General features: G+C 33.9%; 1 protein-coding gene across 1 annotated transcript; it reads left to right on the forward strand.

Annotated features, from left to right (window-relative positions):
- Nucleotides 1-9,527: 9,527 nt before the first annotated feature.
- On the forward strand, nt 9,528-11,812 carry LOC113495420 (larval cuticle protein LCP-30-like). Its single transcript, XM_026874130.1, has 5 exons — nt 9,528-9,723; nt 9,951-9,997; nt 10,316-10,507; nt 10,770-10,988; nt 11,222-11,812. The coding sequence occupies exons 1-5, from the start codon at nt 9,709-9,711 to the stop codon at nt 11,691-11,693; spliced, it is 945 nt and encodes a 314-aa protein (XP_026729931.1). The 5' UTR covers nt 9,528-9,708; the 3' UTR covers nt 11,694-11,812.
- Nucleotides 11,813-15,557: the final 3,745 nt, after the last annotated feature.

Below are 15,557 nucleotides of genomic sequence, written 5' to 3' on the forward strand. Positions count from 1 at the left end.
TGCGACACCGATTTCACCATCGCGGGTCACAGACCCGGAGCGGGTTTCCTCGTTATTACGCCATTAGACACTTCCACCCCCGAGCATATAGCTCTAGCGACCCCTCTCTAGCCAGCCAGTTAAGGCAAGAAAGAGCTGGGAGTCCCCGTAAAGAGTGACCCCCTGGGGCATTCAGGTTCCGTTGTGTCGCTACTCACAAACAGCTCGCCACAAGCTGCCCTGCGGATGTATGCTCCTACATATACCTTCAGACACATTTTTTATTTACATCTCAAGGTTTATTATTATTATTATTATTATTACGTGATCTGCTTTATACTATTAGTAACCTGCTCAAGTTACTACAACCCAAAGTCGTTTGTTCGAACCTGTGTCAGGGGCATCCATAAAAAATCTTTTTTTTTCAATTAAAAGTGTCAGTACACTATCCAGGCCATATTTCGATATTTCAAATCTTTAGTTATTAGAAGACGCTTGAATGTGTCCATATGGATTTGAATGTTTGAAGAAGACTGTAGAAAAACTGTAAATTGAATCCCTAACAGTGATGTCAAGGTGTGTGTAAACTTCTTTAAGTGGACGCAAGGGGAAAGCTTATTCTATTTAGCTTTGCAATAAAAGCGTGCACGTATCGGAATTTTCGACTGTTTGGGTGCCAGCTTCGGAGTATTTATTTCAGTGCTGCTAATTGCGATTTCTGTAACGGCTAAGGATTTTTTAATAATATAAGGTTAGCAAAAGCAATGTTTTAAATATATGCTAAGTTCCTAGCTTTAAGCCTGTACTGTAACAACTTCAACACATTGTGGAATGCAAATCCTTACTAATATTATAGGTAAATGTGAAAGTAATTATGTCTGTCTGTCTGTTACGCTTTCACGTGTAAACCACTGAATTGATTGTAATGAAATTTGGTACAGAGATAGAGTTGAACTTGAGAAAGAACATAGGATAGTTTTTATCCCGGACTTCTGAAGAGTTCTCTTGGAAACGCGATATGACCGACATCAACGCGGCCGAAGCCGCGGGCGAAAGCTAGTAAATGTATATAATAAATATAAATACGTTTTACTAAGCTTTAAGAACGAAAAAAACTCAAGTTGAATTTCGTTCTTTTGTAAGCACATGATATTTGTAGTGCCTGAAATCATACTTCCAAATCAAACTTATTGGATAAATTCAATCTTTCTACCATTCTGGTAATGGTCAGTAATGGGTTCTGAAACTGAACGCTTTTTAGCGAATTTAGTGATAGGAGTTAATCGTTATTTTACATCTAGTTCCAAGTCGCATAAGTAAAACGCTTTGCTAAGGAAACAATGAAGCAAAGTAAACAATTATATTTATTACTAGTTGTTGCCTGTGACTTCGTCCGTGTGGTTAGAAGATATAAGTTATAATTTATACCTGCCCTGTTTTTTTAACATTTTCCATTATATCTTCGCTCCTATTATATATAGCCTAAACCTTCCTCGATGAATGGTTTATTCAATACAAAAAGATTTTTTCAATTTGAACCAGTAGTTCCTGAGATTAGCGCGTTCAAACAAACAAACAAACTCTTCAGCTTTATATATTAGTATAGATAAGAGCCAATAAAATATGCTATAATTGTTATTATGCTATTATTATATTTCGTTCATATGTCTCAATTATTTATCATTCTATAGGCATAACACGAGTGTCCCAAAATTTGTATTTATTCTACTATGATTTAATGATCTATCAACTTAACTGGCTATTCCTTGAAAGGTGTCACCTCATTATGAAAAAGAACCTTAATTATAATCAATAGCAGAGCGACTTCCAAAACGTGCAAAATATTAAAATAAACGTGTATCTGTGAAAGGTGAATGATCTTTATTTATTTTTTCTATAATTTAATTAGACTATTCACCCGACAGAATATTAATTAGTTCATCTTGGTCTTTTGACCTCTTGTGCCATTAAGAGACAAAAGATCATTATTAACATTAGCAAAGATCACCGCAGTTAATTTATAGATACATATATCATTACAATAGCGATCACAGTATTTTACGAATATGTCATCAATCAACATAACTCGTGTTCAAATATACAAATGGTGTAGAATCTTTTGCAATGGTTGTCGAGGGCAAATATCAACACATTTGTACTGGTGTAAAGCTTAATACTCCTAAGGGGCAGCAAATGTAGGGGCTCGGCCCATGCCGTTCACTTGGCGTGCTTTGAACTCATTACTTTATCACCCCGAAAAATGGTGCTAAAAAGAGAAACACAAAAGTAAACTCCTGATTAATCTATACTATATTAATATATAAAGCTGAAGAGTTTGTTTGTTTGTTTGAATGCGCTAATCTCAGGAATTACTGGTCCAAACTGAAAAAAATCTTTTTGTGTTGAATAGACCTTTCATCGAGGAAGGCTTTAGGCTATAAACCATCACGCTGCGACTAATAGGAGCGAAGATACAATGAAAAATGTGAAAAAAAACAGGGCAGATATAAATCATAACTTATATCTTCTACCCACGGGGACGAAGTCGCGGGCAACAGCTAGTGTATGATACCAGCGTTGAGTAACAACCTAATTGAATAGAGTGGCTGAATACCAGCGCCGAGTCGGGAAGAGCTCGTCCCCGTACAGCATGAGCCGTGCCACCTCCTCTAGTTATATATTTCTTTATTTGTGATACTATAAACTCGTTCATTCTTTGTTATTAGCTGTAAGTTTCCCTAATATAATAAATGAAAACTGTAATTTTTTCATAAATTTAGTTGTTATGTATTTTTGTAGAATTATTAGGTACAAGCTAAATATAGTCTGGGGACCTGCCATTATCTGAAAGTAAGAAGGTTGCAGTAGTATATTGTCTCGCTTATACAACAGAAGAAGATACAACAGATATAGTACCAATTTAATTGGTAGCAGTAGCTTCAGGAAGTACTTATATTTCACTCTTCTGCTGGGTTTGGAGCTAGCAAATTTTCGTCATGCCAGCGAAACGAGTAATAGGATTTAAAATTAATATTAAAAAAAAAACAAATAAGACATAGCATGCGCATTAGTATAAATTATCTGTTGATTATGAATATTTTTTTAATAAATAAAGATCTTGTTTAAGCTTTGTTGTCTTTAGTTTTAAAACGAAACATGCATGTTTTTAAATTTAATACGCATTACGTAGTAAATTATATTGAAATGAAATAACAAAACATACAACACCAATTTAAAGTGAATTCGATAATTATTTATTTAGATTTGACCTTGAAATAAACAATAGGTTACAAAAATGATAAATATCTTTAAAACATAGCATGTGAACAGCTCATTGTTTACCCATTAAGGCAAAGAAATGTATTTGTTAAAAGTATAATGAACAATCCTTTACGGGTATGCAGTAATTTTAAAGAGTTTTTTTCATCGTAGTATATAAGTAAAGCCTGGAGATTTTTTCGCTGTGATTCACCTGACTGCGTTAAGCTCTTGTTTCATTCAAGGCGTTATGATATTACTTCGGTAAATCAGACGCTTTGTTTTGTTCAAAATCATAATGAAAGGCGCCATAAGCAAGTGATTGCTTTATATATTAAGTTAAAAGTCAAGTCCCAAAGCGGTATACGAAGTCAACTGTATTATCGGGCAGTGGTCATTTTTTCAACAATTCAAAAATGAATAAAACCTCCTTAATAGTTTGTAATTGTATTGCAGACAACTAAGAAGGCTGTGCACCATTCAGACAATAAATATCCAGATATCAATTTAGATATAATAAATTGATATCTGGATATTTATACTACTAGTTTTAATACTGTGACGATTTGTTTTAATGTATTAAACTCACCAGTCAAAGTCTCATCCCTAAGTTATACCCATAGATTAACTAGTTAGTGTTATAGTAGTTCTGTTAGTGTTATAGTCTAGTAATATGTAACATGCCACCTGCCAACTAGCCACCTGTTTCGACGGTTATGTAGAAACCGAACCGCCTATCAGAGTATGATGAGCAATGTTTGTGGCAGAAAGAATATTATTCAGTTTTTTGCCATGAGATTTTTTTTCTCGTAGGCGTATAGCTTCATCAATATATTAACGTTTCAAACAAATCTATGTACTCCTCTTCCATTATTCGAAGAATTCTTATAATTTATTTTATTATGTATTTTAGTTTAACACTAATTTAGAAATTGTGAATTTCTATATTTAGGTTCAACTTAACTTAATTTTGGTTTTTTAAAAACACTATTTTAATGTATGTTCACTTTTCCAACATCAAATTCACAGTATTTTAAACCCATAAACAGACATAGACTACATATAATTGTAGCTTAATCTAATTAGCATGTATACAGAGATTGCGTTATGTTAGGTAAGTATAAGTACACACTGGTACCTATTTAGTACTCATTATATATCGTAGTTACCCAGATACAAGTAAGGTAAAGTCAAAGGTGTTGGAGTAGTTTAAGAAGTCGTTGCGTCTAAGGATACTGGCGAGGTAAGCAGATGCCGATTAACCTCCAATTAAGATTATTACTACCTGTAAGTTTCTTGTATATTATCGTAATTTAAAAGATAACGCAGTTATTGATATCTCTTGGGGTTATTAGAAATACCTGGGACTGTAGACGAATAATATTTCTGCAGGAGTTGACTGATATGATATTAGCGGCGTAAGCAAACCTATTGCATTTTTTTGATATTGTGGGCTATCGTAGTCTGGTATGAAGTTTAAAGATCACTAGAAAACCATTTAATTGTATTCTTAATATTATCTAAACAGTGGAAAAAGTACCAAATGTCACAAAGATTTCAGGAAACTAGCAAAACAAATGTTTAGTTACAGACAAGTGAGGGTTGGGATCTTAAAACACACTTGGTAAGAAGGATTCCTATAGAACCTAAGGTTGTCAGAGTCGCGCAGCGCATGTCTGAGCGATCCCGAGACTATAGCTTAGGGACGAGAGTCCGATTAATATCCACGAGGTGCTTTCGGCGACGTTGGTTTTTCAATCCGGACTGCAAAAAAGGTCACAATTACAGACAGTATTGAAGAGGTCATCATTTTTCAGGTTGCTTTAAATTCTGCAACCAGCGACTAAGATGGGCAAAAATATGATGTTTGTGAACATGACGCGATTATCAGTACCGTTTGGAGTTTAATTCCAAACTGTCACAAGAATAAAAGTTGACCATACAATATATTAATTAAATTTTATAAAACAGCCTTAAACACATAAATGTTTGACATAACTTTCGTAAAAACGAGAAAAACATGTTTACCTCAAAACTTTTAACACTTAAATAAGCTAGACTACACCAAATCTAAATTTCTTATCTAAAAATTTCTAATGTGTCTGGCAACCGAGAATCTTATTTTTAAAAGTCACCATCCTAACGGAAACCAATTTTATGTCTTTAATAATGTATGCAGTTTGGATGTAATCTTTATTCCTGTTACATTTTAAATGTCAAGATTTTATTTTAATGAGAAGTTTTTAAAACCGATAGTTTGACTTTATAGATTCGAACATCAAGAATATGACCAATGTTAAAAGAAGCATGAAATCCAATGCCTGCAATATGATTCAAATTATGATACTTCATTCCGAGGATGTCTGCTGTTCCAACCAATAAAAACAACATTTTAATGTGTTTTTAACTGAAAATTTGCATTCTACTAATATAGGTTGCGTTCATTACAACGATAGTTTATGTTCCTTCCATAATATAGCCATAATGAAGATTTTCAATTATGTATTTACGATCTAAGAAAATTAAATGTTTTCGCACTTATAGCCGTCGTGAGTACATGCGATCATCAGATACATTGTATGCGCATAACCAATGTAAATAAAGTGTACCAATGTAAAAAACAATTAATTTTAAATATGAAAATTAATAATTTTATATTTGATCTATAAATCAAATAAACAGAATAATATTTAAGATTTAAATTTAACCAGGACTCAAAATCTGACAGCAGGACATTAGGTAGCATTTGTTGGTGTTATGAAAACAAAAAACGAGTTTTTCTTTATAATTTAAATCGGTTGACGAAAACTGGAATATCGGCTTCTACTTACAGGTTTTTTTGTTACAATTTGAATTCAAAACAAACGATTAATATTTTTTGTAGATATTACCTAATTTAAAACCAACACTTTCTTCTCTCTTTATGATTATAAAAGAATAATAAATATGAGCATTTGAGAAAACTAGATAACTAGATTTTCATTTGTATATTTTTGTTACATTTTCTATTATTTTTCAAATAAACACAAACATGGCCGCAGCTTTATTTAGTTTAAAAACAAAACTAACAACAACATGATTTCCTAGAATTGCAAGGTCATCAACCAAAGAGCAAAAGATGACATAATTTGACATTAGACAAATTATGAAAATGCGGTACAGGTAGGTAACAATATTCCTTCAGTATATGTTGGAATATATTAATGTCTCATTAGCAAGTTACGCAACGACGACGTCAATAAACAACACTGTTGGTATCAATAATAATTTAGAGTATGCTTATTAGGGTTCTTTTCCAAAATACTAAAGCTAATTTGGTATATGAATTCTTGTCTGGCCTCACGTCAATGCTTTTCAAATTTCTAAAAAAAAAACACTTTTATTTTGCTTCTAGTGGTTTAGGCACCTTATCAGCTCGAACAACTTCAAGTTAGCCAGCCAAATATTCAGGTTTCCACGAGGCTTTACAATTTACTTGCTGCTTAAGAATTGAAATTGCTCAAAATTATTTTCAAAAGAAAATCTGAGACGATTTCGAACAGTAAAATGATATCATAACTGCTTTAAGTTTTAAGATTCCAATTTATATATAATGACAAAAGTAAGGCTTGTAAAATCACTGCTACAAAATAAATAAATAAGAAAGTAAATACCATTATCGTAAAAACAGCAAATAATAGGGAACCTATCACTCTGTGTGACTCGCTCCTATCCACATTAATTATCCCAACCGGATCTTATTTCACAAATTTTTTCGACGGGCCTTTAGATATTTTATCGTAAAAAAGTTGCCTCTCAACCACAAAATAAAAATAAAATATTTTTTGAAATTTAAATTATTCCTGTTCGTTAACAAATTAATGCAGATTGTTTTAGGATGCCGGTTGAAACTAAACTATATATTTTTTTATTATTAGGTATTCTTTAATTTTACAATAATTTTAGAGTATATTTTTTGGTATTTCTACTTTAATTTAAATATTCATGTCCCAATTAAAAATATCTTAAACTCTTTATCAAATGTTCTTTTCATGTTGAGAATATGCGAAGAAACAGCTTACCCAGTAGATGTTTTTTCTAAGAAATAATTTAAGTATAATGACCAATAAAGTTTATAAACGGCTATTACTACGACCTACTGGTAATATGGACAGTCGAATAGCGTATACGGCCCATCAATCATTTCATAATAGGCTCCATTTACTTTGTTGCATTATTAATACTATAAAGGTTCAAAATCCGAAACAAAACTTTTTATATTTGTTTTAGTTTTACAAGGATAATGAGGTTTTATTTAAATTGATTTAGATCATTTTTTCCGCTGCGGATAGAGAAGTAATAATTGGCCTTGACCGCCGTTATTTTATCTAATAGTAGAATCTACGTGTGTTCATCTATATATTTCGATACTGTAAATTTGGATCATTATGAACATAAATTAATTAGTATACAAAATATGAGATTCTCAATCTTTCTTTCGACGTAGTTTTTAAAATATTTTATATGGAGGTTTGAGCAGTCGATTTACCACGTTTTGTAAATAAATTTTAAGAATGGTGAAGTTGTGAGACTCCTTAAAAATGTTTATTAAGCTATTTATTACGTAAAACGTTATCATCATCCTAGCCTTTTCCCAGCTATGTTATTGACGGCGTCTAGTAGTAGTCTAGCCAGATGCAGGTAAGTACCAATATGTTTACGAGGAGCGACTGCCTATCTGACCTCCTCAACCCAGTTACCAGGGCAACGGGATACCCCTTAGTCTGATTATCAGACTTTTCTAGCTTCTGACTAACCGTTACGATTTTACGACTGGCAAGAAGTCACAGCCGGGACCCATAATTTATCGTGAAAACTCGTTATAACATATTTGGTCACCCATCCACGGACCGACCATATCAAGAGTAGCTTAATCTGCGATCGATTAGCTTGTGCAGTGTAGTTAGGCCACGAATTTCTGTTTCACCATACTACAAAGAAAAAAGTGTTAAAATTTGTTGCATTTTACTAGTTGTAAGGAAACTGATAACCGTAGGAAGTCACATAAGGTAAAAAATAAATCATAATGTTGATATAAAATTAATTTAGTTCTGAACCTTTGGAATTTAAAACGATATTAAACAAAAACACAGTACAAAGAAATCTATAATTTTAAAACTTAGATCAATATCATTTGAAATACTTACGAACACTAAAATTAGTCGAACTAGCCAGCTAACCCATTTTAAAACCTTTTTTGAAATTTTACAGGAGATTGCATAAACGTACTATTAAATGCTTTGTAAAAAGGTATATAATATCAGAGGCAAAATAATCCTCAACGGACTACAAACATATATGACGTTATTTTTGTAGCTACTTTAAAATTGGCTGAGCGTCCCTTAAAAATTACCCTTTATATTTTTACTTTAACCATAAGTACCATTAAAGTACAATTACATTGAGCTTCATAATAAAATTGTTTAGTATAAATTACACTTATACTAAACAACGAAAGATTTTTTTAGATGAGGTAAAAATTTCGACTGCTAATTGGCCTGAAAGAAGAAATAATATCGAATACTGAAAAATGAAGTCTACCAGTGAAGAAGAAAAGTTTTCTTAGAATACAAGTTTTAAAATATCGGAACATAACTTTGCTGACAAAATAACGTTAGGCAATATCTTTGAAATACCATTCTACAAGTTCAAAATAATTTTAATTCTATCTTATTTGACAACGAAATAGAAACTTAGCCACTTCTATTGAAAAATAATTTGATGAAATTTTATTGTACGTGCCATAAATTTTATAAGGTGATGTCAGCTTAAAATGTTAAAATACGCTTCTGAATTACTCACCACGCCCATGACAGTATAAATCGCAATTTGAAAACGGTAGTTTGATTTTTTTTATTCATGCTACTTGTGGTTCCTTACATTAAAAATTGTTTAACTTTACACAGTTTTATTCAAGTCATCTAAAAAAGAGAAAAATTCCACGTATGAAATGCATTTTTAGAGTCTACATACTCAAGAAATTTTGTTATATTATCAGAAAATTTAGGCAAATTTAGAAAATCACTGGCAATCTGGGAAAAAGTCAACTATTAATGAATTATCCAAGAAAAATGAATGAAGAAGAATGCAATTTTATCGCATAGTTCTTTTATTTTTATTCTTTTATGAATTGTGAATTAATCTCTGACGACCGCTGTGCCGACCACAAATACAAAAGTTAACAATAAAGGTTTTTATCAACCATCGCTGATATTTTTTAGATTCCTATCGTGCAACGTCGCAGTGAATTAATCAATGAGGATAGTACAAGATTGAGAAACTCTGCCTTAATGAATTAGCGTCAAACAACACATTATAAATGAGACGAACTGGACAGAAGAACATTACTAAATTAGATAAAAAAGGTATAAATAGGCATTGATCTATAGAAGAGCACATTCAAGTAGTTAAGTTCGCTTGATAACAACGGAAATGCGCGTCTTTTTGGTAAGTCAGGAGTGAAGTGAAATATGTAGAATATTGTGTCTGTGCACAACTTGGCTTACTACTTAACATACAAATGGCTAAATATTAAGTGTCAATAAAGCATTTGTGAATTAAAAAGTATTTAATATATATTTTATGATGGATTTAGTGTCGAGGCTGTGACCTATGATTTTATTAAATAAACACTGTTTGTTTTCTGGGTGCTAATATTATTGTTTTTGTTATAGGCAGTATGTTTGACGGTGGGAGTGGCCCTTGCGGCCGAACCTCTGAGGTAATTTCACATTTGTTTATTGTACCGAAATCCTACTTTTGTAAAGCTTTGATATAAAAAGTAAATTACATTCCTGATTGAAGAATGTATTTTATGCAAAAATCTTTTTTCACACTCAAATTTTATATTTATTTTGAATAACATTAGTTATTGCAACCGTGTTTTTATAATAGCTTATTAGTTACTTAACCTTACTTTTCCATACTTTTTAATCACTTTCACACATTGTATTAACAAAAATGTCTTTCAAACTTTCGACCGACACCAAATAGATTTTTATACAAAATTGATTTGAAATTATCCCTTTTTGTCACACAGGGCTTTCACTCCCTTCACGTTCGCCACGACTCGTCGCCCCGCAACCGCGTTTGCTTCGGTGTACAACCCTAACCGTTACTACAACCCTGCCATTCCCCGCTACGACGTATCTGGAACCGATGCTGAAGGTCGCTACGACCCCAGCCAGGACAGCTCTGGCAGATACGTACCCGACAACTCTGGTGCTTACAAGTAAGTGCAACAACTGCCATATTTTCCGTAGGCCACGTAGTGTAGTTACTATGCTTGGTATTATTGTATAATGACTGAGGTGCGGCAAATCGTCCACTAGCTTTTTGCGTTGAAATAATTTGCTCATCTACAATACACATTCTATAGATATCTAGTCAAATTAGTGGCATAAAATAGTTACTTAAAAATAACCGGATTTTACAATTTAGAGCTTTTAATTACTATTGTTTTGAAAAACTGAGCTAACGTTTGTGATGATCAGCGGTGACCGTGGTGACCGCGGCGGTGCTGGTGGCTTCTACTCCGGATCCAGCGACGCGGGCGGTCCCGGCGGCGCCGGCGGCGCCTACAGCGGCTCCCCCAGCTTCGGCGGCCCCGGCGGAGCTTACTCCGGCGCTGGCAGCGCTGGCGGCCCCGGCGGCGCTTACAGCGGTGATGACGATGCTGGCCGTTACAAGCCCGACAACAGTGGCATCTACAAGTAAGTAGCCGATCCTTTTAGGATTTTCGTAGACTGAAAACACGTGATAAATGCAGTCCTTCCTTTGTTTAAAATAATTTTGTAGCGCATCTTTTCTATTTTATCAAATGAGATGAACAACAATTTAAAACAAATCCGGGTGCATATTAAAACTTATGAAATATTAATAATTATGATTGAAGATAATTCTGGTTAAGCTTTACAACGCTGAAGATGATCTTTTTTCCTTTCAGCGGAGACCGTGGAGACCGTGGCTCAGCTGGCGGATTCTACACTCCTGAGAAGTCTTCCGGTTCCGGCAGCGGCAGCGGCTTCGGTAGCGGTTCTGGCAGCCTGAGCGGCTCTGGAATCGGCAGCGGCTCTGGCAAATTCGGTGCCACAGCTAGCACACCTGGCCTCTCTGGCGCCGTTACCCCTGGCGCGTACGGAAAAGTTTCCACCGCTGGATCTGGTTACGAATACAAGTACGGCATCATCCGCCAAGAAGGCGACGTCCTCCCCGACGGCTACCACTACCTCTACGAGACCGAGAACAAGATCCTCGCCGAGGAGGCCGGCAAACTTGAGCAAATCAGCCCCGAAGAAGACGGCATTAGGGCCAAGGGATTCTACGAGTACGTAGGCCCCGACGGTGTTACCTACAGAGTTGACTACACCGCTGACGAGAATGGTTTCGTTCCCTCCGGCGCTCACATCCCCAAGTAAATCTAGTCAAGTTTACTCATCCATTGTTGGTGGAACAAAACCAATATGTACATAATGCAACTAATATCTCTGTACCTGTCCTAAATTAGATCAATAAAGATGCTACTTATAAAATTTAAGCCGATTTATTTTTTATAGACATAAGAATTTTACGAGTTCAGTAAATAAGTATAATTTACATTAATTTAAGATAGCTAATGACGTTAACACATGGCGAGGTCAAAAGGTTTGAATATTGATTATTTAAGAAATTAATATTCCGTTGAGTTTAATTACCTGTTAAATATTCGGATTTAAGATACACCTTATTTCAGTATCATCAGTAAATATAAAAAACAAATATTTATGGCAACCTCCCAGGTCGCAGGCCGCAAAACGGTCTAAGTCGATGTATACTTTAAAGAAACCAAATTGCATTTATTTATATTGGAATTACCTAACCAATATACTCTGTCATAAACAACCGCCTTATAAAGAAAATTTTAACATACTTTGTAAATTTTTATGTTGTCGTTATTTGTTTGTCCCTTAATACGACTAGTACAATAACGTACTTATAAATACAAAAGTTAGGTACTTCATTATTTTATTACTTTATATGTATAAGCGGCACAAGAAATGTGAGGTGTAAAGTTAGTAGAGACATTTATATGAAATGTCCTAGCAAATACAGGTTGAAAGCAATTAATTACGTTGGTTTTGAGCATACAAAGTTGTAATTAATTCGAACTTAATTAGTAAAGTACATATATTAAAATATTATCTACTAATAAATCAAATAAGAACGTGGGAGACTGTTTTGTGGATGATTTTGGTTGATTTTTTTTATGGTACTAAGACAGAGTTGTCTTTTCGTTTTCAATTGGATAGGTAACTTGTGTTTTATAGTTAGACTTTTTTTTTAATTTTTGAGTGTTTAAAACTACAATGACATATACATTTCTGAGTCCTCGATTTGAATAATGTATGATTCTTAATGTAAGTTAGGGTCTAAATATGAAGACCAGACCAAAAAGAACGTAATAAACCAGTTTTTAAACAGAGTATCCTCAAACCACCAAAAAGGGTTACCCATTAAATAAATTTGTAGGAAACAAAAGCATGCTCGGAGTTTGTTGCAGTAGCTCCATATTTTGAGTTCAGACAGTTATGACAAAGTTCGTATAAACGACTGCATGCTGTGCTAATTATAATCATATATTCACAGAATTTCAAAGCGCGTCACTTTTGGGCGCGTCTGTATATTGATGCAGGTCTTAAAGGTCTCAGCTAACTGAGCTCAGACGACAACGAAACCATGGCGAGTGGTGCGTTGTTCCACGTCAACCTTTAAGAGAAGTCAGCAAGCTATGAACAGCCCACTACGGCTGATGCTTGCCGGGCATCAGGATTGTCCGAAGGGCAAAAGAAGGAACATGGGTAGGTTTCACTCAATAAAAGTCTGACAATCCCTGGGAAAAAAAAGTCTCTTGGTAATAGGATAGTACCAAGAGACCTAAAAAAGGGCGATAAATTGAGCAGTGAACATAACACCTATCCATTATATTGAGTAAAAAATGTAAGGTTATATACATATGCCAATACCAAGATACAATTACGAACTTCTAATAGTTTTGGAATGGAATGATGGTTGTATAGAGGCAGATACACAGAACTGGTGAATGACTAGAAGAATCTCTCTTCACCTTTAAGGGACCCTTATTCTTCATAAGCGAGAAGAGACCTCTTTTATTTTTGTTCTATGACTCCCGCAGTAACTTAGTCTTTGCATCACCTGAGATTTTGCAAACATGCATATGAACAAAATCACCCAGTCTCAGAATGAGTATTTCTGGATCACGCAATTGCAGGAATCAAACGACACGTCACGCATAGTGGGTTTGGCGTGGTGACCACTCGGCCGCCCGAACAATCAAGATGATGATTTTTTTCAGATAAAAACAATATTTTCCAGAGGTTTACCGACTGTCATAGTTTGTCAGAAGCTTTACAAAGGCGAGTCATCAAAGTAACCTTTAGATTAACATATAGAGCGAGTACGGCCGCAATATTAGGCCCATTATCCACATACCTTGTAATTCGATGACGCCATCTCATTAATGTTGCATCCTTATACTAAAATAGCAGATTTACTGCTCTTTTAGCCACTGGTGTCAGCTACTAAGGCAAAATGCTACTGCAAAACGTGCAAAAGGTTTTTTTTTTCACACTGTACTTACATTTATATTTTAGGGCATTTAAACTCTTACCGAAGTTTGGGTATTCCATGTCTATATATATATCTGGCCGTATAATACAAGAGTACAAGTATTGTAAATTTCTCTTAAGCAAGACCATGAGGTGACGCATTGCCTTCAATATTACCAAACCGTTAACAGGGCACAGTGATTTCAGCATTCTTGCTCCTTTTTTGGTAAAGCCAATGTCCTGCAGAATGTTCAATCTTCCCAAAATGACTCACGAAACTCAAAATACATTACCTAGGTATTACAAACGATTTAAATAATTTATATAATCAATATAAAACTGTTTATTTGATTAATAACGGTTGGAATATATTGATACTATTAAATAATTGGCACTCTACAACTTCATCAATTTTTTTGCTACTGCATTGCTTGGTCGAGCGGTCATTCACTTCACGAAAGCCAAGATCAGATAAGATTCCTAGTTGCCCATTAATAATATATTTGACATGATAATAAATAGTTTGTTGTTCTTCAATTTTGGGTTGTTGAACTTAACTTGATGAAGCCACCCAAGTTAATTGAGTTCCCATTGCACTTGGGTACAACTTAATCTGACCAAAGGTTCAGTTACCAAGTAAAATGCTTTATGGAGATAAGGTGGGACCCTGATCTCCATAATTCCGATATATACAATTGACGATGATTTAATGGAACTTTAATATAAATTATACTATTCGTATTTTCACAAGCGTTTTGCTAACACAATTATTGGAAATTCACGTTGATTTGATTGGATTTGGTTGATCGATCAGATTTAACTGATTGATCCAATTCAACTATGTCGATAGTTTTGTTGGACATTGCACCAGATTTAATGTTTTATCATGTACCCTTGCATTTTTTTAATAAATTAAATAAATAATAAAATAAATTTGAACGCTCACTGTTCAATACAATGAATTTCCAAGCGGAATAGGGGCCCAGACCAGAAGTCGCCGCTAGTAAAATACAGTATTCAGCTTAAAACACGCAGCCAACATAGCTTGTAGGTTAAACAGAAGACACAGTTTACAATAAAGTAATATAAGTTATCATACAATTAGTAAGCAAATCCTTATGGGGCAAGGCAAGTAAGTATAACATAAATGATAATCTGGTTGTGATGCGAAACCAGTGATGGCTCTCATTATCATTCTGATGTTACATAAGTAAGACATGTTATGTATACTTATCGATATGTATTATTTAAATATTTAGCTACTGAGTTAAGCATTTAGATATGTTTTGAATAAATTCAATTTACAATGCGCAGAAAAAATTGCTGTAAAAATTACAATAACTCAAGACTCATTAAGTAGAAGTGAGCTTAAAGTAACGTTTATACGATTGTCAACTATTTTATTTTTATTCATTAACTTTGAATAATAATATAGTTTGTTTCTTCACAGCAGACTAAATAAAAAATAATTCGATTGTATAGTTACAATATGTAAGTAAACAAAAAAAAGTCTGCCATGTTCTCTGCTGGACCGATTTTCATAGGTCTTTTCTTGGCAGGCAATTGGTGTAATATAAAGTAACTTACTTAGGTAATTTATACTTCAGAAATAAATCTTTAATTACAGATGAAATAAATTATTTTTTGTTAAATTATACGCAGGCATTACAAACAGGC

Source organism: Trichoplusia ni, chromosome 6 (genome assembly GCF_003590095.1).
Source record: "Trichoplusia ni isolate ovarian cell line Hi5 chromosome 6, tn1, whole genome shotgun sequence".
In the NCBI taxonomy this organism is placed as follows: domain Eukaryota; kingdom Metazoa; phylum Arthropoda; class Insecta; order Lepidoptera; family Noctuidae; genus Trichoplusia; species Trichoplusia ni.

What these genes read in the sequence shown, in the direction of transcription:
- LOC113495420 (XM_026874130.1), top strand. An exon ending in GACAACTCTGGTGCTTACAA is followed by an intron (nt 10,508 to 10,769) that starts GTAAGTGCAACA and finishes TGTGATGATCAG; the next exon opens with CGGTGACCGTGGTGACCGCG. An exon ending in GACAACAGTGGCATCTACAA is followed by an intron (nt 10,989 to 11,221) that starts GTAAGTAGCCGA and finishes TTTTCCTTTCAG; the next exon opens with CGGAGACCGTGGAGACCGTG.